Genomic DNA, 24,274 nt, shown 5'->3' on the forward strand with positions numbered 1-24,274 from the left:
CATTAATACACTCTTGCAAAACCAGAATTTAGCTGGGTATGGTGGCACATGCCTGTAATGTCAGGGACTTGGAAGGTTGAGGCAGGAGGAGTGCAAGTTCAAATGCTGTCATTCCTCACTCCCAGTTCTCAACTGCTTCTTCCCAACCCAGAAAGGCAGTATTGCAAAGCACCAGCTTCAGAGTCAGATTTGGGATCAAATTCCTGTTCTCTCACTTACTGGCTATATGACCTCAGGCAAGTCACTGTCTCTCTGAGCCTCAATTTCCTCATCTGTAAGATGGGACTGTAAACTAATTCTTCACAGAATGCTTTTGAGCATTAGAGATGATGGGTGTAAAGCTGATATAATCCAGGCAGGCTCTCTCTCCCTGGTAGGAACAGGGTTATCAGAGGAGAAAGAACTGGTATACAGACTGATACCAAGATTGCTCATGTTTATTAACAAATGGGATATGCATACTCATACACAGGTATCACAGGGACATTTCACGAACTTTCAAACTGGGAACACCCCTTCCTCCCTGACCCCTCTTCTCTGAGTTCCCTCCTTACTTCATTTGGGTTCTTCAGCAAAGGGCTTCTAGCATTTTCTCAATGGAAAATTTGTGTTGCACTGGCTGGGCTCTCACTGCTTCTCAAATCCACATCCATCTGTCCCTGTGGGTCTTGGACAAGAAGCTATGAGCATCGGCTCAGTCGTTCATGTCCAGACCAAATTCTGGATACAACTCTTTGGAGGTGACACCTCGGATCATGGCTGAAACAAAGAAAAATGGATGAGTGTCAAGTAGGGAGAGGTAGGAGGGAGTAAGTCAAACCTCGGGCCAGCATCACTGCCCTGACCCACACAGGATCACCACACCTCTGTCTCCTAGCTAGTGTTCACATTTATACCTCACCCAGGAGCAAAGGTAAACACCTTGTTCTCCTTCCAGGTCTCTCCCTGTGGACCCTGCCTAGCCACACCACACTAACAGGTCACAGGTGAGCCCCTCCACACACCAGATACTGCATTCGGAACTTGTCCTGCGAGCACCTGACTCCCTGAACACTCACCTCACTCCACAGAGTGAAATTAAGCTCCCCAGAATCCTTCACCATACAGAGCAGCTAAAGTCATTGCTTGAACTATGATCTGAAGTCAGGCACAGTGGCATGCACCTGTAACCTCAGCTACTGGACAAGCTGAGGTGAGAGGTTCACTGGAGCCCAGGAGTTGGAAGTCAGCATAGGCAATGAGAAAACCCATCTCAAAGAAAATGTCAGAGCCATGGCACATGCCTGTAACTGCAGAGGCTCGGGAGGCTGAGGAAGGTGGATCACAAGTTCAAGGCTAGCCTCAGCAACTTAGCAAGGCCCTGAGAAACTTAATGACACCCTGTCTCAAAAGAAAAAATAAAAAGTGCTGGAGATGTAGCTCAGTGGTTAAGCACCCTGGGTTCAACCCCTGTACCAAAAAGAAAAAAAGTCAAACTTGGTGGCATACTCCTGTAATTCCAATGACTCAGGAGGATCCCAAGTTAAGGCCAGCATGTGCAACTTAGTGAAACTCTGTCTCAAAAAATATAAAAGGAACTGGGGATGTAGCTCAGTGACAGAGCATTCCTGGGTTCAATTCCCAGTATTGCGAAGAAAAAAAAAATAATGTAAATTGATTGTCTCCCAGATCTGCGGAAAACCCAACATCTATTAGCATAGCCCAGGTGATAGCCCTTGCTGGTCTGCAGCCTGTGTGAGCTGCTCCTCCTACTGCTCTTCCTCAGAGACTCCTCTTCCTCCACTGGGAAGGGTTCTCTGCAGGCCTCCTCGGAATACCTTACATGGTCCTCACTTGCAACTGAAGTCTTTCCTCCTCTCTGCCCTTTGTTTCCTACAAAGCACTTAACACATTTTATAATTAATTTGCTGTGTTCCTTTACTTACTGACCATTCTGCCCCACCCCCACAGCACTAAAACCCACAGGACCTTCAAGTGTCTGTTTCATCAAAGTGGAGGCTGGGGTTGTGGCTCAGTGGTGGAGTGCTTGCCTAGCACATGAGGCGCTGGGTCCTATCCCCAGCACCACATAAAAATAAAACAAAATAAAGGTATGTGTCCATCTACAACTAAAAAAATTTAAAAATTAAAAAAAAAAAAAAAAAAAGACTTGTGGAGTGCCGGGCACAGAGGTGCTGCCGAATAAATATTGAATAAACAAAAAAAATGGATAGACCACTGACTCCAGGTCGCTGGACCCTGAAGCGGCAGGTCTGAGGAGTTCTAAGGAGAACGTTCCTAATCACTTGGTAATACTCCCTTCACATCCTTACTTCTTGGGCTCTGATCACTCACCCTTCATCCATTTATATTTTCCTCGTTTTCTCCTGCTCTGGGATCCATTCTCCAGCAAAACACAGGGAAAACGGGATCCTCTCTGCCGGGGGATCTTGGACACTGATGGGCCTTTCTGCACTAAGTGCCAGAACTCATGCAGCAGCAGGGCAGCTCTGAACACTATCCCACTGGCTGCTGAACATCAGGGTGTCCACAAGGCCAGGCCAGCTGATGGAACTGAAGGGTTTGTATGAGGTCATCTGCACATTTTCTTACCTCAAGCCAGCCTTACTTGTGAGACACACAGGTGTGCCTGCCTTGGTTAAAACCCTCTGGATAGCAAGACTTAGTTCAAGAAGGAACAGAGGAACCCTTAAAAGGGAGGAACCCTTTTAAGCCACCGAGGGTTGCCCTTGTACTTGCTGCCTCTTAAGCAAGACAGTCACTTGAGCCACAGATGGTTTTCTCATTCACTCTGTAGGTCCCAGAAGAAGGGGGAGCCTTAGTTCATAATCTCGCAGATGGGTGAGGCCTGGTCAAAAGCGCTTCAGGTGAAGAGCTGTACACCTGCTTTGCTGGGTGGCCAGGGGGAGCAGAGGCTGGTGAGGAGAGGGGCTGGGGCATTCCAGGAGGGGGCAGCTGAGAAGAGCAGGAGGGTTGGCAAGTTTGGAGGCCCAAGAGCAAAACCCAACACTGCTAGGGGAGGGGACACCCTTGGATCCCTGGTGGCTCCTCTAGAGCCTGTTGCTCACCCAGCTTTCCCAGCAGCATCTGTCCTACGTCCTTGATGTCATTATACTCATGGAGCAGGGAGATGTGTTCCTCCAGTTCATCCACACTGTAGCCTCTAGTGTGAGCAAGGAGAGAAAGGGAGAGAGCAAGGAGAGAAAGGGAAAGATGATAAGGATCCCAGTTAGGACAGCAACGAGGCACGGGGTTAGCAAATGTTCATTCCTGGACTATTAGGTGTGAGGCACTGGGAACACAGTGATGGTAGGATAGACCCTGTCCTCTTGACGCTTGTAGCTGGCAAGGGATCTGCTTTGCCCCTCACACATGGCAAGCATGCCCTGTACCCTTTGTGACCCTAGCCATAGCTGAGGGATTCACAGATGGGACATCCAGGCAGAATCCCTTAAGTGTGAAATGACATTCCAGGGCTGTTCAGTCTGTGCCAGAGGGCTGGCTGGAGCAAAAGGCCTGGGGAACTTGGGGAACTGTGTAAGAGCCAGCCTGCCCTACGCACTGAAAACCCTTCTCAAAACCAGAACAAAATCTGGGTGCAGGTGGAAGCTGGGGTCAGAACTCAGTTTGAGAGAGACCAGAAAAGTGACAGTCTCTATCCTTGACAGTTTTTCAGTTCTTAGTTCCAGTTTTTTTCCAGCCCAAACAACATCCCACCAGAGGCTGCTGAGACCTCTGAATCCACTGGTGCCATTTTTTTAAAGCCAAGCCAGTTATAGAGCACTAAAGTTTTTTTGTTGTTGTTTGTGGTGCTAGGGTTCAAACCCAGGGCCTTGTGAATGCCAGGCAAGTGCACTAACACTGAGCTGTGTTCCCAGATAAGTTTTATTACCCATGCTGGGGAGCCCCTAAAGACTTACCCAGATATTAATTGGGAGATCTCCCTGTCCAACATGTTCTTCTTCTCTTTCAGTTTCTGAATATCAACGTGCAAGGACTCCTCACTGGTCCCCTCAGCCTGGCCAGACTTGGGAGATGGCCTCTGAGTGGCATAAAAAGTCATTAGTGGAACTGACCATTTATCCACCATTCAGAGCCTATGTGATGTCTCCAATAACCACCCCCAACTTTTGCTTAGTAACAGACTCCCCAAGCCCCCAAATAAACATTTCCTAGGTTCCCTTGGAATTAGGAGTGGCCCCATGGCTAAGTTTTGCCAAATGGAACTTCCTCAGAAGTGGTGCATGTGATATCTGGGAGCAGTCCTTCCAGGGAGAGGGCATGCCTTTCTCTAGCCTTCCCTTTCCTTGCTGCCTAAAACGTGGATGTAAAGCTGGAGCTGAAGAGCAATGCTGCATAATGAGGCAGAAGCCACATGCTGATGATGTGGTGGGACGGATGGAGGTTTAGCTATTTCCAGACTGTTAAAAGTCACTGTTTTTTGGAAATTTCTTTTACTCCTAGCCAAACCTAATCCTAACTAAAGGGCCCATCTTGGCCCCCAACATGACTCCACAGAATGCACTCCAGATCTCCTTCTTAGGTTCTCTCAAGTCTGCAAACGTCACTGGGTTCATAATCACACTGGGTAACATAACCTTCCCTGGGGTTACAGTTCATCTTTTTCCTTTCTGTCTCAAGCCGCAAAGGCCAATGCCTAGTACATGGCTAATCTTCAGGAAGTGTATGTTGGATGGATTGTCTACATGTGATACAAGAGGCAGAGAAAGACTTGGTTCCTGTTCCTGGGTCGGTGGCTTGGAAATGATCACTCAACAATAGTGGACATCTAGCCTGGCCCCTGCCTTCGGGGAACCTATGTCCTAGGCCCAAAGAGAAAACACCCAACAATTAGGTCCTTCCTCCAGACAGCTCCACTTAAAGCTCTACTCACATGTCACTTCACCAGAAAAGCCTTCCTGGCCACCTGCCTCAGTCATCCACATCACCCTGTCCTGAGGTTATATTGCATTTCTCAACACCTAAAGTGCATTTCATAATTATTTTCATATCCGTTATTATGGTAAACTCCATAGGGACAGGAACTTTGTTTTGTTCACTGATAGCACTGAGTCTACAGCAGTATCTGGCATATAGTAGACACTCAATAAACATTTGTCAGATGAATGAATGAATGATAAACTAATCATAAAAAATGTCTTAAAGGAGTGTCTAATAGGATGGCAATTTCAGGCTGGGTAGGTGGGAAGGCACAGATATTCTGTAGGCAGCTCTAAAGGTTCAGAGAAAGTTAGGGTTGGAGAGACTAAGAATCAGGGCACTGGGGCAAGTTGGAGGCATCAAACAGAGACTTTTGAGGGACTGTGTAGAAAGAGGACAGCAGAGAAAGAAGGGAGAAACCACTCAGAGCCAGGCACAGTGGCGCATGCATATATTGGGGACTGAGGTAGGAGATCTCAAGTTTCAGGCCAGCCTGGGCACCTTAGCAAGACCCTGTCTCAAAATAACAAATAAAAGGAGCTCTCAGTGGTAGAATGGCTTAATCCTTGGTATGGGGAGCAGGCACACAAATTCCCATACCATAAAAGGAGGGCAGGAGGCAGAGGGGCCGGTCAAGCAGGCAAAGAAAAACAGAGGTAGGAGACAAAGTTGGGGGTTCTGGTTAGGAGCTCAGACTCTAGGAGACTGCTGCAGTTCAAACTCACCGGCTCGGCCACTGCCAGACTGTGAGACTTCATCTCTAGCACTCAGAGAAATCAGATAAAAAATGGGGATGATAAAATGTCTGCCTCAAAAGTTACTGTAAAGACTTGGGAGATACAGTAGGCTGACTGGGATGAAGTGCTCAATAAAGCCTTCTTTTATTCCTGCATGGTAATGCAAGCCTGTAGACCCAGTGCTTGGGAGGTTGAGGCAGAAGGACAGTTCCTTACCCCAGGAGTTGGACACCAGCCTGGGCAACACAGAGTGAAACCCACATGTCTAAACATTTTTTTTTTTTTTTTTAAATTAAAACCTTGTTTTGCTTTGTGATGGAATCCAGGGACTTGTGCTTGCTAGGCAAGTGCTCTACTACTGAGTTACATCCCCAGTCCCATGAATCCTTGTTTTTAATTAATTAATTTATTTATATACCAGGAATTGAACCCAGGGGCACTTAACCACTGAGCCACATCCCCAACACTTTTTATATTTTATTTAGAGACAGGGTCTTGCTAAGTTGCTGAGGCTGGCCTTGAACTTGCAATCCTGCCTCAGCCTCCCAAGCCACTGGGATTACAGGTGTGGGCCACAGAACCCAGTGAAGCCTTGTTTTTGAAAGGGGAGGAATGAATTAACATGAACAGGCATGATTTGGAGTCCAACGGTACAAGGAGGTCAAAGGCAGCTGACACCAAGTTTCCCTAGGAGAACACATCACCCAACCTGGTGTTTTTCACCAACTGTAGTTTCCCACCCGGTCATCGGGGCTTACTGCCATTTATCCGTTAGGCCTCATCTTAAGTCTCACCACCTCAGGGAAGGCTCCTTGCACAGCTAAAGTCTGGGCTCCCCCTCTCCAAAACAGGCTCATACTGTCCTAGAATTTTTTAGTCTGTTTCCTCCTCAACTTGTGGCTCCTGGAGGGAAGGAACTGGTTGGCACTTGCATCCCGGGTGCCGGGCTCAGCAGGTGCTTCATCAATGAACAAATACCAAGTTTTTCATGACCTAATTGAGAGGTGTGATGGAAATCCCATCACGGGTCATCAGTGAAGGAGGAGGCTGTTTTTGAAAAGGAGACTAGAAGCTAAAGGAGTGGAGGGCAAGGATGTGGGGAGCTGTGGGCAAGATTAAAGGCGGGGCTGGGCGAAGGGAAACACCTTCGCAGAGGGATTGGAGTAAGGCGGAGTGGGTAATGGTGCGGCCGGAGAATGCAGTTGAGGAGGCAGGAGGGGGAGACCAGCACAGCCCTTTGAAGACTGGAGAGCAGAAGGAAGGGAAGGGACTGCCGAATGACGTGGATTTCTCAGCAGAACAGGTCTGCTGGGAGAAGACGTTGCAGAGGGCAGAGCGGCGTGGGCAGCAGTGGGATGGAGAGGAGGGTGGGGCACCGACATACTCACAGGGGATCGGAAGGCCCCGCGGCAACTTCGGTTCAGTCCTGGTTCAGTCCTGGAGAGAGAGCCGAGGGGAAAGGCTTGGTGGGACCGCGAGCCGCTTGGAGAGGAATGGGGTACCGTGGGTGCGGGAGGAGCAGCAGTTGGGAAGTAGGGGCAACCTGGACTGATGCAGCCGGGAGCCGGCACTCCCGGAATCGGGGCCGGGACCCTCGAGGAAGGAGGGGTTGTGGGAGAGGGAGTGTCAGGAGGGCTGGGTGGGGGGTGCTGAAGGGGATTTTTGAAAGTCCGGGGAGGAGCTGCGAGGACTCGGGAAAGGGACTGTGATGCCTGTTCCCCGCCCACCTCCTAAGCCCCGGGGTCCGAGGTCCCCGGGCTGGGAGGCTCTGCGGCGTAGGAGGATCCAGGGTGGGGACCGGAGAACGGCTCTTCAGGTGCTCGGGGTAAGTAGAATTCCGTGACCGGGGCCAGGAACCGTCGCACGGAAAGCTGCGCGCGCACCCAGAGAGAAAAGCCCCCGCCCCTTCCCGGAGTGGGCGGGGACAGCGGCTGCGCGCGCGCAGCTTTCTTTGTGACTCCACCCGCCCGCCCTGGCTCGCGGCGGCCTGGCCACGCCCCTTATTCGTCATCTCTCCTGTCCACCAATGAGGTTGGAGAATCGAGGCCACGCCCACCACGGCCGCCTAGAACCGCCCTGGTTACGCCTCTTCTGGTCATTTCGCTTCGAGCCGCTGTAGGTGCCGGAAGCAATTCGCGTTGGATGCTGGGATCTTGGTGATGTGGCCCCCCCTACTTCCCCCTCCCCGCCCCGATATGTCGGAAGAGACCAGACAGAGCAAATTGGCCGCGGCCAGGAAAAAGGTAAAACGCGCCGGGTCGCGGCCCTTCGACCCAAACCGAGTCCTTCCGACGGCCGGACCGTGGCCAGAGTCTGTGCCATTCCTCAGGCACACGGGGAGAGCCCCTGGGCGCCCCTCAACTCCCCCCACCAAAGTCTTCTCAGCCAGCCCCGCCCCCTCAACAGCCCAGCCCCCGCCCTCGCCAGTCGCCCCTGGGTGACTTTGGCCGGTGACTCCGGGGCTTCCCGCTCCAGGCTCGGCCCCAGCCTCCTGCCATCCCAAACTGGACCTCCGTGGGCTCCCTGGTAGTCAAGGACCTCGGTCCCAGCCCTGCGCTCCCCTCCCCCATCGTGGAGTGGGGACTCGGGCGTCGGTAGGGAGGAGTGGAATGTAGTTACGTCACAGTACCCCTCGGAACTGTCATTACTACCGCGAGCTCGGGCTTTGATCTTCCGACCCGGTTACCTAGGTGTCTTCACTCCCTTGGGGCTTCTCTGGTCTGGGCACAGATTTCCACCTGGAACGGGACTCTGAGGTCTATGGGACCTAGTGCGGAGAGGTTTTAGGCTCTCTTTCAACTTACTCAGTGATAACTCACAAAGCCTACACACTTCACCAATGAACTAAATACGTTGACAGTATCTCTGGATGACCATGGGAGAGCAGATTTGGGTTAGGTTGGTTTTCTCCCAGGTTTCTACCTTCCAGAGAGGCTTAAAAAATTTTTTTTTTCTGACATCTTTATCTCACATTCAAATTCCTTGTGGTTCTGGGACCAGAGTGCCCTTCATTCAGTGTTTGCTGGAGTGAGGTCTGTTTATCTAATGTGGAACAGGCCCTGGGAACTGAGCTTCACACTATACTTCTTTCCCAAATCACCTTCCCATCTTGGGGTGCAGAGTGCCCTGGGATAATAAATATGAGGCATCTTTCTGAACCATTAGTTTTGTTCGATTTTCTTGACAGCGATTAAACATTAATGTACTTAGGGATGGTTTTGTATAGATTGTAATAGACTTCTCTCTGAAATGATGTTTGGGTTGTGCCCTTTCTGTTAGTTCCCAGATTCATTGGGGCTGTGCGTTCACTGCCTTCTGTTATTAGGACATGTTAATTTGTAAAACTTTGGGAACTACTGGTGTACAGCACTAACAGATGTATAAGCAAGACTCTGATATTTGTTTCTAAGCAGCCCAGTGTACAGTTCCTGCCTACTTAATATTTACTCATCCACTCCTACTTCTGGTTTGTCCTTGGGAGCTCCTGCTTTATGGCAAACTCCAGAGCTGGGAGTTTGAACTTACTCCATTATTGCCTTTTTTGAAAATTCTAAGTTAATAGTCCATCTCTTCAGTCATTAATCATTGAAACACCTTGCGAGATTGTTGGTGACATTACTTGAGATGGTACACATAATATTTTATAAAAATTGTAGAGGAGGATGTGAATATAGGGGCTTATCATTCTCATGAGTATCATGCTTCTCCTTTTCACAGCTGAGAGAATATCAGCAGAAGAACAGTCCTGGTGTTTCTGCAGGAGCAAAGAAGAAAAAAAAGATTAAAAATGGCGGTAGCCCTGAGACAACCACTGCTGGTGGTTGTCACTCACCTGAGGATGTGAGTCTTAGCTTGTCAGACTCCCAGGAATTGGGGTCTCAAAAGGCAGCAAAGGGTAATGGTTAAGATGGAAGAAGTATCAGGTACTGGTTAAGAATTCTGGGTTTGAGGGGCTGGGGCTGAAGCTCAGTGGCAGAGCACTTGCCTAGCATATGTGAGGCACTGGGTTCAATCCTTAGCACCACATAAAAATAAACAAAGACATGCTATCCATCTACAACTACAAAAAAAAAAAAATTCTGGGTTTGATAGCTGGGGGTCTGTCTCAGTGGTATGAGGCCCTGGGTTCAGTCCTCAGCACTGAAAAAAATATTATATATATATACATATATAAAATATAACATACATAGTTTTTACACACACTTATGAAGTTTAAATGAGATTTGTTGTTTTTATGTTTATTTCCTAGTACAGAGTCAGGTTTGGTGTAAACATTCAATAAATGGTAGTTACTATTTGATTTCCTCAGCCTCAGGGGCCAGGGGGAAGCCAGGCCATTGAGAACAGCTGCTTGCCCATCAGGCTCTCCTTTTAGGATGCATCACTGAAAGAGCTCCAGGGTGTGGTGAAGAAAGCCCCTGGCTCCAGGATTAGAAGAATATCTGAATTTTGAGTCCATCTTTGCTATTAGCTTGCTGGGTGACCTCAGAAAAATCACTTTCTCAGGGCCTCAGTTTCCTTATCTCTAAAATTATATGGTTTGATTAAATCAGCGTCTTTCATACTTTATTTTTAGCTCTAGCCCCTAGTGTTCTAGTGAACCCTTACTTGGGATTCTGGTTTTTGAAATGGAGATGGGGATCTGGAGCCCTTCCAGATTCCTCCCTGCATCCTTGGCCTGAGGAGAGGGTCTCGTGCATATTAAGACTTGCACTGGTCAGATGACTTGACTGCATCACTCAGGGGACTTTTCATCTATTTGTTTACCTTGATTGCTGCCTCTGGCAAGGAAGCAAGTGTCTGTTTGGAAGGATGACACAGGCCCTGGTATTGGTCTCCTTTGCTCTTCTTCTGCATTCCATTTCCCTAAACCCACCTCTTCTCCCTTCCCTTGACATTCTTGCCTCTCTCTAAGCCTCTTCTTTCTTCCCCCTACCCTTGTTTTTCCCTTTCGCCTCCTGTAGATTCAGGACATTCTGAAGGTGCTGGTGTCCGACCTTAACCATTCCAATGGGGTAGCGCTCCCCCCATTGGACAAGTGGAAGGTGAGGCAGTGCTGAGACCCCCTCTGGCTCTCTCCCAGCTGTGCATGCCTCTGAGGCTTTTCTGGTTTGGGGATCATTTGCCTCTGGCTTATTTTATGTTGCTGCCATTAACCCCCCGCCCGCTTACTTCTGCTTCTTCACCTGCTTTGTTGATTGGGCTTTTCCCCTTTCCCACATCTTTTATCATCTTGAAGAAGGTGAGATATACCTTGAAGATTAAAACTAATTTGGGAATGACTTTCAGAGAAGGTGTGTGGAGCTTGGACTTTTGACTCTGACTGGGGGAGATTAAAAAACAAAAAACAAAACAGCAACAAAATCTTTAGGTCTTGCCTTCAGTGTGTCCATTCCTAAAAGATCATTAGGCCTTAAAAGATGATTTTCTTGAATCAATTACATCATTGGGTTTGAAGTTTGGGAATTTAAGGTTAAGAGAAAGTGAGCTTGCATTATAATTGAAAGAATTGAGGCTACTTTTTCAGCTCAACAAACTATAAAGGAGGTGAGCTTAACCAAACAGATGAGTGACCAGAACACACTGCCCCTAATCTCTTAAAAATCGGAGGACACCTGGCCATATTCATTTGACCCTTCACTGCACAGGCACTTTGCTAAACAGAGGTGAAATAGACACACAAGATTGGATGCACACAGAGGGAGGAGAGGTTTCTGAGAGCAGCTAGGGAGAATATGGCACCATCCCAAATACTTAAGTGAGAGGAGGCTGGAGGAGATGGCATTTGAGGCCACTTTGAAGATTAAAGGTGGGTAACATTCATGCACATGAAGAGTGGGGAGGCAGGGGAGCAGAGGGGTCATGGTCAGCATTATGAGGTCACAGAGGGCCTTTCAGGGTTGTAAGTAGCTTGGTCCAGCGGGGGAGGGTCTGGATCCACAGGGCTAGGTGTTGGTTTCCCACTGGATGTCATATTGGAACTTCCTCCTTAGGTGTCTTGTCCAAGGACATCTGCCAAGCCAGAGGAATAGGGCTGAGACAGAGCCAGATCCTTTTGGAACTGGGTTATAGGGAGAGGGATGATGGATCGAAGAGTTTTCTAATCATCATAGCTGTTCCTGCCCAGAAGCTCAGGTCTGCCCAGATGCTGTGACTCACTTTGTCAACTCAAAGGACACCAGGTGGCATGTCGGGTGGGGGTACAGGCCTCAATAAGTTCTGCATCTTTGTGTCTGGCTTTTGCCATAGTGAGGGGCCAGCCACGTAGGGGGCCTGAGGCTTCAGTTTTCTCATCAGAACAGTCCTAGTCTGTGCTAATGTTCTGAGATCATGCACCCAGCCTGTGCCCCTCTGTTGTGGAGCTCAAGACCTACTGTGTTTCAAACCCTCGCTGCATCAATAAGTGGTTTCCACAGAGGTTTTCCACTCCAGGAATGCAGAGTTGGGACTATAGTCCCCTGAGCAGAGTTTGTGGCATCTCCAGAAGTGGGGAACAATGGAGAGGAAATAATGTCTAGTGGAATTGGGACATGGTGAGGGTAGTGGAGATTTTTTAATCTGCAAGATTTAAACTTATGGAGTAAGTTAGTTGCTCACAAAGTAATCATATACGCAATACTCAGAAAAATACTTTTTGCCCCTTGAATGTTTCTGTGTCTAATCCTAGATATCAGTGGAAACCAAGATGCCAGGAGGGACCCAGAGCCTACCAGGGTCTGTGGTGGGAGTACTAGGCTCCCCTAAAGTCTCGTGTCTGGCTAACTGCTGCATCTCTGTTCTTACCTGTTAGATTCAATTGCAGATGTCAAGGCAACACCAAATTCTGGGGATGAGTCACCCATGGACACTTGGGGACAACTGCAAAGAATGTGGCTCAGGGTAGAGCACTTGACTAGCATGTGTGAGGCACTGGGTTCGATTCTCAGCACTGCATATAAATAAAGGAATAAAATAAAGGTCCATCAACAACTAAAAAAAAAAAATCTATCTATCTATATATATATATTTAAAAAAAGAAAGAATGGGACTCAGCCTTAGTCCCCCAGGCTCTGTGCACTTTTATGGAAGGAAGTCAATGTAGGTTTTCAGAAGCTGGGTCTGAACGGTCCAGAAAGCAAACAACCCTTCCCTGGAGAGGCATAACCACTTCCTTCTGAGACATGGCCTCCCTGAGCTGGCCTCGATTCCCTACCATTCTTCTCTTGTCAAGTGTCAACTGTTAGCCATCCCTCACGTTCTCTGTCTACCTGGCCTGTTGCATGTTAGAAGATCTGGAGCTAGAGGTTGGTTCTAGGAGATAGTCCTGAGCCTGGGGATTGGCTGGGTGCAACTGGTCAAGCAAGTGGGTCAAGTGGGGAACCTGAAGAGGCTTCCACATGGCCCCAAGTCCTAAATCCTAGGACGGTTTCCTAATACTGCCCTCTGGTTTATCAGGTAGTTTCTGAATCAAACACAGTAAATTCATGGGGACAAGAAGAAAGAAGGAAAGAAAAGAGAGCAAGAGAGGAGAGAGGCAGGGTCACAGAGTAGCTCTCTAGAAAAACAGTACCTTTCTTCTCCCTGACTTGGGCAAACTTTCTTTCCACCTGCTGTGGCTGCCACAGGCCCAAGCCTGACCCAAGCCCCAGGGAGAATAAGGTCCTCAGGGGTTTGGGAAGGGGGTCATGAAGCCCTGCTTTGATCTTTGGCTGGCCGAAATGCTGTCAAGTACCCCAAAGTGTGGGCTAGCTGTATCTACACCCCTAGGTGCCCCCAGCACGTGTGACTACCCCTCTGACTGCAGCAACACTGTTCTGCCTGCTCTGCACCCTGTGTCTATAGCAGTGAAGCAGGTTCTCTCCTGTATGACCCCTAACCCCCCACTCTGTTCCGTAACAGGCACCGAAAGACCACACTGCTCCTGCACCGCCAGCTGTTGATGACACCGTGTCACCTGGCCGTGTCCCTTCCCCAGAACCTACTGTCCCTAACCTGGGGTCACCTCAGGTTTGTGCCTTTTCTCTTTTGCCCCCTGCCCTCTTGTATTCCATACAGACTCTCCTCTCTTTTTAGGTGGCTTGGTCTCTAGAGCCAGGTGTTCTTCCTAGGGATTGGGATGGGGAGGCCAAGACAAAACTTTTCTTTTGAGGTTTGGGGAGATGGAAAGTTGTTAGAATGAGGTTGGTGCACTCTGTCCTTGGGTGATTCTTACTGGAAGTTGAATGACCACATTGTGTGTTTCTTCCCTAACAGAACCATGATGCTAATATTGCCCCTAATCTTATGGATGAAACAAAGTAAGTGTCTCCTACTGGGGAAGTAGTCCCTAGGCCAAGGGAGTCAGGGATGGCCACCAGCCATGGAGCCATCTGTACCTCTGACCCTTGTCTCCATTCCTAGGACTTTCTCATCAACCGAGAGCCTGCGACAACTCTCTCAACAGCTCAATGGTCTTGTGTCTGAGGTACCCAAGAAATTGGGGCCCAGAAGGGAGTGGGGGTGGGGAGTAGATGAAGGACTGGATTTGTATGTTTGATGACATCATTTTATTTGGATGCAAAAAGCACAGGATGAGAGCTGCTTGGAAAGGGAAGGCCAGTGGGGAGATAAGAACCCCCAGCAGTTGGCACAAAGGGGTCATGGAAAGAGGGCTCCAAGTTAGGCAGGAAAGATTTTGCTAGTTGAAAGGGAAGAAAGGAAGTCAGAGGGCTTAGACGTTGAGGGGAACATCTCCACGTGACCTCTCATCTCTTCTAGTCTCCATCATACATCAATGGAGAAGGCCTCTCATCATCTGCTAACATGAAGGATCTGGAGGTGAGCGGCCCTGGCCCCCTTGCCCAGTAAGCCTGCAGGCCAGCTCCTATCTTCTCCCACATTGGGGCCTGGGTGCCCCACTGCCAGCTGAGACAGTCCACACACCCCCCAACCCTAATGATGCTCTCTCTACCTCTTCCCCCAACCCTCCTCCAACTCCTCCTCTCTGCATGCGCCTCAGAACCGGTACCAAGAGCTAGCAGTAGCCCTGGACTCCAGCTATCTAACAAACAAACAACTCAGTAGCAAGATAGAGGAATTGGTAAGAGTCCAGTGGGATCCCCTGGTTTCATGCTGCCAATCCTGGGCTCCAGTTTTCCCTTGGGGCTCTGCAGAAAGGGGCTGGGGGCCCCTGGTGCCAAGGGGAATGGGGTGCTGGGGGGCCTAGGTCTCAGCTGGAGAGACCCCAGAGCACAGAACATTCCGCATGGCTCTTCCTCTTGCTTCCCTCTCTTGCCTCTTTTCTCTCCTTGAAACTCTTCCTTGAGTCCTTTGGCCCACTTGCCCTGGGATTGCTGCTTCTAGCAGGAACCCAAGCCCAAATGGCTGTCAGGAGCCCAACATCCTGCCTTGGCTCAATCCTTAATTTGCTCTCTCTGAATCTGGACCAACCACTTCTCCCTGGCCCTAAGGTTCTCACAGAGATAGAATTAAAGGGAGTCAAAGGTCCCTTTCAACTCTTAAGAAGCAGGGACTTAAAGGCTCACCAGAATGTAAGCAACAGAGAGAAAAAGGGTCTGGTCCATCCTTCTCCTTCTATAGCCCTGCGGGTGTTCAGAATTGTAGCCATAGAATGTGCTCAGTTGCTGAGGGGACACACCCTCGTGAGTCACAAGCTGCAGCAGGTAGTCCTTGTTTCTCCAGCTTCATTTCTGGAGGTTTATGGTATTGGCCTTTAAAGAGAACTCAGATTCAGTCCCTCCCTTGCATAACTGCCAGTCAACACCCAAATTCTCTTTCTTTGGGAGCTTGAGTTAGTTGGTTCATGTCCCCATGGGATCTGACAACTTCTTTCAGACCCATCCCTGGTACTTGCCTGCCTCGTCCTGGTCTGGAGAGTGGCATAAAAGGGGTCAACCCCAATTACCTTCCTTTGACTCTTCCCACAGAAACAGCAGAACCAGGACACACTGGATCAACTGGAAAAAGTAATGTGATTTCTGTGTTTGCCCCTTGCATGGCTGCTGGGATTGGGGGAGGACTCAGGTAGAGGCCTCAGTTTTGTCTTCCCAGCCCGGAGAAGGCGCACTCCTCCCTGTGGTCCACCTTTGTCCCACTCAGGGTTCCTGACACTGAAGTCTCATTGGTGGGCCTGTCCAGGGCCACCGATGGTACTCTGGGGCATGACCTTTGCTGTTCCATCTCTGCCTCCCCCTGCTAAGAGCTGCTCTTCCCTCTGCTTCTAGGAGAAGAAGGCATGTCAAGAGAAGTTGGCAAAGGAGCAGGGAGCTCTAAGGGAACAGCTGCAGGTGAGTGACAGTGCCATGTTCCCCCCCCCCCCTGCCCCAGAAAACACCTCTTTCATCTTTCAGCACTTGTTTTGGTTTTTCTATGAAAGGTTCACATCCAGACCATTGGAATTCTGGTGTCTGAGAAAGCAGAATTACAGACAGCCCTGGCTCACACTCAGCATGCAGCCAGGCAGAAAGCAGGTGGGAGTCTGGGTACCTCTTCAGCCTTCAGTCTAGTGCCTTGGCAGGCCTGTGGGTAACTCCTTGGGGTTCCATCTTGTCCTCTCATTCCAGGAGAGTCCGAGGGTCTTGCTGGCCGTCTGCAGTCTTCCCGACAACGTGTGGGAGAGCTGGAACGGACTCTGTCTGCTGTCTCCACACAGCAGAAGAAGGCAGACAGGGTGAGCATAGCTGCCTGCCCTGCTACCAGCAGCCTAACTTCCCCGTGCAGGAGTGAGCAGAGGGCCCTTTTGCAGATGGAGTGTCTTGCTGCTGCTCAGAATTCAGCATGGGCCATTTCCTCGTGCTTTCGTGGTGTGGTTGGTAGAGGAAACCTGGGGATGAGTTGGGTGCTCTGCAGAGTAAGCACTGGATACTGAGCCCTGGGGCTGGGAGCTCACCATGCCCTTGGCCTGCTGTGGCCTTGGCCAAGTGCTTGGAGAAGGAATATAGTACATGGGCTGTAAAGTTCCCACGAGCTTAGTATGTTGCCCTTTGTGGAGAGAGAACAGACATGTGTGTAACATACATAAAATGTGTCTGGAATACATAAACTCAGCGAGAGGAACAGGGTGGCTAAGAGACTTTTCACTCCTTTTTTTTTTTTGGTACTGGGGATTGAACCCCGGGGTGCTTAACCACTGAGCCAAATCCCCACCCCTTTATTTTTCACTAAGTTGCTTAGGGCCTTGCTGATGCTGGTTTTGAACTTGCAGTCCTCCTGCCTCAGCCTCCCAAGTCTGGGATTACAGGTGTGCGCCACCACGCTTGGTGACATTTCACTTCGGTACTTTCTGAGTTTTGGACTAAGCGAATGTATTATCTAATCAAAATGTAAACAACAGATTTAATTTCCTTTCTCCTATCTGTACCCCCATCTCCGAGTGGGAGGAAATGGGCCTGGAGAATTAGACCAGGATGTTCAAATTCCAGCTCCGCATAAGTGATCCCAGGCAGGCCACTTACAGGCTGTGCTTCACCTACAAAATGGAGATAACCGACAACAGTCTTATATGGTGGTTGTAAAGATTAAGTGGGATCATTAGCGTGATGCCTGGCTAAGCACTCAGTAAAGATAATTATAGATAATAGTAATAACAGTAGTGCTAGGATTAGATACAATTGTAGATCTTTTTTTTTTTTTTTTTTTTTAGTACTGGGGATCGAACTCAGGGCCTTGTGCAAGGCAAGCACTCTACCAGCTGAGCTATCTCCCCCAGCCCCAATTGTAGATCTTTCATCTGTTAGATCTTTTTCCCTCTCTCTTCCACCCTTACTGAATTCTTATTCAAAACAAATGAGTAGTCAGGCATGGTGCTCTCCTGTGACCCCAGCAATGTGAGGAGCTGAGGCAGGAGAATTACAAGTTCAAAGCCAGCCTCAGCAACTTAGTGAGACCCTGTCTCAAAAAAATAAGGGCTGAGAATAGCTCAGTGATAAAGCACCCCCCTGGGTTCAATCCCCAATACCAAATAAATAAGAAACAAAAGCCAAAAAAAAAAAGGTGGGGGGGACAAGAGGATTGGGGATGTATTAGCTGTATTAGTTGTATAGAGCACTTGCCTAGCATGCTTCAGGCCCTGGGTTCTTTTGCCATCTCCACATATACAACAGATCAAGGCTGGGTGTGGTGGCATACCTTTGGTCCCAGGTACTGGGGAAGCTGAGCAGAAGATCATTTGAGCCCAGGAGTTCAAGACCAACCTGGGTAATGTCTTGAGACCCCATATCACACAAATAAAAGCAAACATACACAAAAACATAGATGAGACTCTGGGCTTAGCAGTGCCTTGGAAAACTGTCAAGTGAGATTGAGGGCGAGGAAGTTTCACTCTGGAATAGTTACTGTTGTTAGAGTGCTGGCCGCCTCTTTAGACTGTCAGTTCCTGAATTTGTTTTCTGTATTTGCAGCACAACAAGGAGCTAACCAAAGAGAGGGATGCGCTCAGGCTGGAGTTGTACAAGAACAAGTAGGAAGGGGAAGGAGGATGGGCAGTCCAGGACCTTAGTGCGGGTGCTGGGGTGGCCTTAGGGGCGTGGGTGAGCATGGCGATGAGGTTGTATAGGTTTGGACGTGTCCAAAGCTGAACTGTAGTCCCAGCTTTGCCCCTCATTCATGGGGTGGCCTTGGGCAACTCATGTCCTCTCTGTGGTCTGTTACTTGTGACTCTCGATTCCTGGAGTCCCTTCTAATGCCATGGTTCTGTAGTTGTGTGGCAAGGGCAACAGGTTGGTCACCAAAGTTTCTCTTCCTGTTCTTGGTTCATTCCTTCCTGTACTGCCTCTGGCCATAGCATAAATAACGAGGACCTGAAGCAGCAGAACTCGGAACTAGAAGAGAGGCTCCGCGTCCTACTGGCAGAGAAAGCAGCTATGCAGCTGGGGGTGGAGGAGCTCCAGAAGAAGCTGGAGATGTCTGAGCTGCTGCTGCAACAAGTGAGGCAGCAGCCCCAGCAGCCCAACCCCTGGCTCTCTGGGATCATTAGGGTGGCCTCCAGCCAAGAGCTGGAAAATTTGGGTCCTTGTTCTGGTCCTGCCATAGACTCTTCCAGAGATGGCTAAAATATCCACAAATGGGAGCCCTGCCCAGACCTGTGGAAATCAGAATCTCAGTGATAAGGCTTTTAAAATTTTTATTTTTAAAGCATCCTGGTTGAAGACCATCATGTTGTAGATTTCATTTCTATGGTTACCCGTTGTCTGTTCCCTCTCCTGAGGTTGAGCCGGCACTTTTTTTGTGGTGATGACCCTGAGTTGGACACTGATGTAGTTTACACCCTTGTGGAGGCATCACACAGAACATCTGGGCTCCCCAGAGCTAAACTTCTCGCTTTCCCACCTCAGTTCTCGAGCCAGTCTGAAGCCCCTGATAGTAACCAGCAGTTACAACAGGCCGCAGAGGAGCGGGCACAGCTGGAGAAACACGTGGGGCAGGTGAGGCTTTGCAGAAGGAGGTGTGTGGGAGGAAGATGACTCCAGGACAGGTGAGGACCAGTGATAGCCCTTCCTAATTTCTGTGCCCACTCTTGCAGCTGACAGACTCACTGAAGCAACTGCAGGTGGAGAGAGACCACTATGCAGAGAGCTTGAAAGGAGAGAGTGCCATGTGGCAGCAGAGGATGCAGCAAATGTCAGAGCAGGTGAGCCTGGCCTCAGGTGGCTTGCTCGGTTTCCCTGGGTATCTGCACAGTGGAGTGCTGTGGAGTGCAACCAGAGGATGGGCCCATGTCCAGGTTTTGTGGAGGCGGGGGCAGAGGGAGTTGGCCCCAGGGTCCTCCATGCCCTCCCTCCTCTGCTTTTTCCCCTGTGCCTGAGGCAGATGCGCATATTGAGGGAGGAGAAGGAACAGAGTGAGAGTGAGGTACAGGAGTTGAAGACCAACCTGGAAGAATTGAGGAGCCAGATGGGTGAGTGGGAACGAGGGTGACCTGGGAGCCAGAATATGTCCAAGGGCTATGGGGGTGGCTTAGACTGCCCTAGGGAGAGGAGTGATTTTAAGAACAGGAAAGTGATTTGTGGCAGAGGGAAAGGGGTCTGTGCCAGGAGATGGGATGGCCAGTCTAATCACCTTTGCAGTGTCCCCATCTGCAAAGAGGGATGGCGTGCCCACTACCAACCCCCCACGGTTGACTTGAGCATAGCAGTGTAAAGAACGACACTGGGAAATGACTGGGAGGACTGACCACCGTCTAGGCACGAGGAGCTGTCAGGAAGGCAGGGTTTGGGGTGAGGAGCCTGAATGAAGAGCTGCAGACCGAGAAGAGGGTTCCGAAAAGCCAGAGGCCCAAGGCCCTTATTGTGTGCTTCCTTTCTCAGTGGAGCCCCCACCCCCGGAGCCCCCAGCAGGGCCCTCTGAGGAAGAGCAGCGCCTGCAGGCAGAGGCTGAGCAGCTGCAGAAGGAACTGGAGAACCTGGCTGGACGGCTCCATGCCCAGGTGCAGGATAACGATAACCTGAGCCGCCTGAACCAGGAGCAGGAGGAGCGGCTGCTGGAGCTGGAGCGGGCAGCCGAGCTCTGGGGCGAGCAGGCGGAGGAGCGCAAACAGATCCTGGAGAGCATGCAGAACGACCGCACCACCATCAGCCGCGCGCTCTCCCAGAACCGCGAGCTCAAGGAGCAGCTGGCCGAGCTACAGAACGGCTTTGTCAGGCTGGTGCGTGGCCCATAGGCTCACAGGCCCTCCTCACATGTGAAGTCCTTTGGGGCCTTTCTGTCTTGGCCTTTGCCTCACCCTGCACCTCCAGAAACTGGGGAGCTATAGACCCCACATGAAACAGTGACTGTGAAGCACCCTGTGAGCTAAAGCCCTGCTCAGGTGTCTGTGCAGGGAGAGGGATGATTCTTTCCCTGCACTGTGGCAGGTGGACACCCAGGTCTGGGGTCTCCAGCTGCATTGTGTGGCACTGATTACTGCTTTCTGTCCAGACTAATGAGAACATGGAGATGACCAGTGCGCTGCAGTCTGAGCAGCATGTCAAGAAGGAGCTGGCCAAGAAGCTGGGTCAGCTACAGGAGAAGCTGGGAGAACTGAAGGAGACGGTAACCCTTGTCCTATGTGACTTGCATGGGCCCGGGATACCAGCACTGCCCTCTGGAGAAGGGGAGGTACTGGGGCCAGGACAGATCAGCTGCAGCCTTGAGGACAGGTGACCCCAGAGTCCTGCAGAGCAGTCCCATGACTATTTGTTGCTCCTTCTTGTTAGAAGCGAGTAGCCTTGGGCTCCTTGTGGCTCCAGACGTGGTCATCGTTCTAGAGACCAGGAGCCCCTCACTGTAGGGAAAGAGACAGCCATGATGGAAGGTTCTGACACTTTACATGGCTAAGGTTGTTTCCTTAGCTTCATTTACTGGGCCCTAGTAGTGTTGCTCCCTCCTCTTTTCACATCTGTGGCCCAAAGTCCCCATGGTGGGAAAGGAGGTTACAAGGTATGAGGCTAAGTGTAGGAGGCATGGGGCTGTGTCACCGCCCCCCCCCCCCCACTACCACCATTTATGGGCCCAAGATCTGGAAGCAAGTCACACCTGCCCTTACACTCAGGGTCTTCCCACAGATGGAGCTGAAGAGCCAGGAGGCTCAGGGTCTGCAGCAGCAGCGAGACCAGTACCTGTCCCACCTGCAGCAGTATGTGGCGGCCTATCAACAGCACATGGCTGCCTATCAGCTGCTGACCGCCGAGAAGGAGGCACTGCAAAAGCAGGTTTTGCTGCAGAGTCAGCTCATGGACCGGCTGCAGCATGAAGAGGTGCAGGGCAAGATGGCAATGGAGGTGGCCCGCCAGGAACTGCAGGAGACCCAGGTGAGGCAGCTGCTGAGGCAGGCCCCTAAGTGGAGGACCTGCCACTTGTGTGCCTTCTCATTCTCTTCCCAATCCTGTAGGAGCGCCTGGAAGCCACAAGTCAGCAGAACCAACAGCTACAGGCCCAGCTGAGCCTATTGGCTCTCCCTGGGGAAGGTGAGTGAAACTCTCCAGAGGTAGAGAGAGCCTAAAGAGGGACTGTTAGCAGCATAGAATTGAGGAGTTAGGGAGACCTGTAGAATGTGTGGGTAATCTCTGGGGAAGCTGGCCCAGGGGTACACAGTGAAGGCGCAGAGGTGGACCCTTTCTTCCTGGGCCTTCCCTTCTGGGGTTGTCTGAGGACCCCTCTGGCTGTCTGCAATAGGAGATGAAATGGTTGAGGAAGAGGAGGCGGCGGATGAGGAGACCTCTCAGTCTAGTGTGACCATCCCAGAGGACCTAGACAGCCAAGAGGCCATGGTGAGCTGTGTTCTGCCCTGTCCCTTCCCCAGCTCACCTTTTCGCCTCCCTCTGTGGTCCCCCTGATTCCTTGATTTCCCCACTCTCGTTTCTGCCAACACCCACACCTCCTGTGGAGCCCGGGGTTGGACATCGTCCCACCTAGGAACAGCAGTGACCCACTGAGGCCCAGAGGAAAGGCTTCTCTGCTCCCTCCCCCCTGGTTTGTCCCCAGCATTCCTCTAATTAAAAGGACACATCTTGCCTCTAGGTGGCCTTTTTTAATGAGGCTCTAGCCAGTGCTGAGCGAGAGAAGGCACGGCTGCGCAGGCAGCTGAGGGAGCAGCAGGCTCGCTACCGGCGCCTGGCTCACCTGGCAGCCCCAACCCAGAGGGAGCCCACAGTGCAAACCCTGGTCCCCACTCCTGGGGACAACTCTGTGTCTGGGGAGAGCCCCCAGGCTCTACGGGAGGCCATGGAAAAGCTGCAGGTGAGTGAGCCTTTCCCGACAGAGGAAGCGTGGGTACAGGGCAGGTCGCCACTGTGTCCTGACCCTGTTCTTTCGACCTCAGGGCCGTTTCCTGGAGGTCATGCAGGAAAAGGTGGAGCTCAAGGAGCGGGTGGAGGAACTGGAACATCGCTGCATCCAGCTCTCTGGAGAGACGGACACCATCGGTGAGCCCAGTCAGGGTCCAAGGCAGTGGGGACTGCAGTGGGCCCTGTCAGGAGGGCTCCAGCATCTGAGCCCTGTCCCCTGTCCTCCCTGCAGGAGAGTACATTGCCCTCTACCAAAATCAGAGGGCAATGCTGAAGGAGCGACACCGGGAGAAGGAGGAGTACATCAGCCGGCTGGCCCAGGACAAGGAGGAGATGAAGGTAGGGACCCTGAACATCTCTGCAGGCCTGCAGGCGGGGTGGGGCCGGGCACTGAGCACCTCTGCCTTCAGGTCAAGTTGCTGGAGCTGCAGGAGCTGGTGTTGCGGCTGGTGGGGGAGCGCAACGAGTGGCAGGGCAAGTTCCTGGCAGCGGCCGAGAGTCCTGTGGAGGAGCCCACTCCAGGGCCCGAAAGCTCCCAGGAATTTGGAGCAACTGACAAGCCGGCTGGTGAGTAGAGACCTCGGACAGATGGGCAGACAGGAGGAGCAGCAGAGGGGCTGCACCTTGCTCAGAGCTCTCCCCTCTTTCCAAAGACCTTCGAGAAGTGGGCCTTGCTGACATGGAGCCAGCACAGGGAGAGGCGGGGCTGGCTTCTCCTCCTGAGAACATCACGGCGCAGCAGATCATGCAGCTGCTGCGCGAGATCCAGAACCCCCAGGAACGCCTCGGCCTGGGCACCAACCCCTGCGTCCCCTTCTTCTACCGTGCCGACGACAATGATGAGGTTAAGATCATGGTCATCTAAAGTCGGAGGCCGGGGAAGAGGGGCCAGGGACTCTTCCCCTACCTGTCCCTGCCACCCTGACCCTGCCATTCCTTCCCAGTCACCCTTTTTTACCCTTAGATTAGGAAGACCAGGCCCCCGTCTAACGGGGGTCAAATAGGTGCAGACCCTTTGCCACCTTGGCTAGGGCTGAGTCTTGATTTCTGGGCTCCTGTTCCAGAGTGAGAGCCAGAGGCTCATAATTTTAGCAGGCTGCCTTTTTAGAGGTGGGCAGGTGGCCCCCTTGCCCTCACCAGGCAGTCCTGTTTTTAGGGGGCTCCATCCTCACACAGAGGCACTTCGGGGCAGGCAGGCTGGGCAGCATTTCCACAGCCCTTAAGATGGGGCTCACTGTAGGTGGGGGGCTGGGCAGAGTCTGGCATGGGCAGTCCTCCATCCAGCGGGGCTCCCCCTTCTTAGAGGCACTTCAGGGCAGGTCAGCTGGGCAGCATCCTCATGGGTCTTCAAAAAGTGGGGGTCACTGTAGGCCAGGTGAGGGCAGAGTGGGTACAGGCAGTCCTGAGGGCTCCCATCCTCAGAGGTAACTTTGGCAGGGCAACTGGGCGGCATTCTCAGGCTTATGACAGTTGGGGATAACTGCCTCCCCTCCCCCAGTGTACATATTGTACCTGTGTAACATTTTGTATATTCTGGGGTAGGACTGCCCCCTGTATTATAGTTGGAGCTGGCAAATGGAGAGAAGGAATAATTATTTGGGGCTGGGCAACTTATTTATTGATAGCATAGGACAAAGGAAGGAGGCAGGGACATGGTTGCGGTGCCCTGGTGATGCAGCTCCTGTTTATTTTGCTTTTTATTTCGGAATAAATGGATTTAGCCATACTGCTCAGCCTTGAGTTCCTGTTTGCATCCCTGGGTCCTTGGGCCTGCCTGCTGTCAGCACTGAGCAGGGAGCAGTCCTGCCACAAGAGGGCAGGCTTCTGGACTGTGTACAGCCCGTGCCTGAGTGTGCC

At 51.1% G+C, this 24,274-nt stretch overlaps 2 protein-coding genes across 5 annotated transcripts; one reads left to right on the plus strand and one right to left on the minus strand.

Moving 5' to 3' along the window:
- Positions 1 to 416: 416 nt before the first annotated feature.
- Positions 417 to 7,689, minus strand: Swi5 (SWI5 homologous recombination repair protein). Its single transcript, XM_047525454.1, has 5 exons — positions 7,406 to 7,689; positions 7,067 to 7,115; positions 3,921 to 4,042; positions 3,069 to 3,163; positions 417 to 759 (listed from the first exon to the last, which is right to left on the minus strand). The coding sequence occupies exons 1-5, from the start codon at positions 7,687 to 7,689 to the stop codon at positions 695 to 697; spliced, it is 615 nt and encodes a 204-aa protein (XP_047381410.1). The 3' UTR covers positions 417 to 694.
- Positions 7,690 to 7,709: 20 nt separating this feature from the next.
- Positions 7,710 to 24,143, plus strand: Golga2 (golgin A2). 4 transcript variants are annotated; one of them, XM_047524640.1, is made up of 27 exons: positions 7,710 to 7,921; positions 9,396 to 9,518; positions 10,643 to 10,723; positions 13,557 to 13,664; positions 13,911 to 13,954; positions 14,058 to 14,121; positions 14,415 to 14,474; positions 14,656 to 14,736; positions 15,584 to 15,622; positions 15,881 to 15,943; positions 16,033 to 16,126; positions 16,220 to 16,326; positions 18,056 to 18,114; positions 18,439 to 18,580; positions 18,989 to 19,078; positions 19,177 to 19,284; positions 19,464 to 19,551; positions 19,961 to 20,298; positions 20,571 to 20,684; positions 21,197 to 21,442; positions 21,523 to 21,598; positions 21,807 to 21,901; positions 22,152 to 22,370; positions 22,453 to 22,555; positions 22,650 to 22,756; positions 22,828 to 22,984; positions 23,071 to 24,143. In XM_047524640.1, exons 1-27 carry the CDS (start codon positions 7,838 to 7,840, stop codon positions 23,280 to 23,282), a joined length of 3,102 nt encoding a protein of 1,033 aa, XP_047380596.1. In that variant the 5' UTR covers positions 7,710 to 7,837; the 3' UTR covers positions 23,283 to 24,143. The 4 variants fall into 4 exon arrangements, with proteins under 4 accessions (XP_047380596.1, XP_047380599.1, XP_047380597.1 ...); XM_047524643.1 differs by lacking the exon at positions 14,656 to 14,736; XM_047524641.1 differs by lacking the exon at positions 10,643 to 10,723.
- The last annotated feature ends 131 nt before the right edge of the window (positions 24,144 to 24,274 follow it).

This window comes from Sciurus carolinensis, chromosome 14, assembly GCF_902686445.1.
Source record: "Sciurus carolinensis chromosome 14, mSciCar1.2, whole genome shotgun sequence".
Classification (NCBI taxonomy): domain Eukaryota; kingdom Metazoa; phylum Chordata; class Mammalia; order Rodentia; family Sciuridae; genus Sciurus; species Sciurus carolinensis.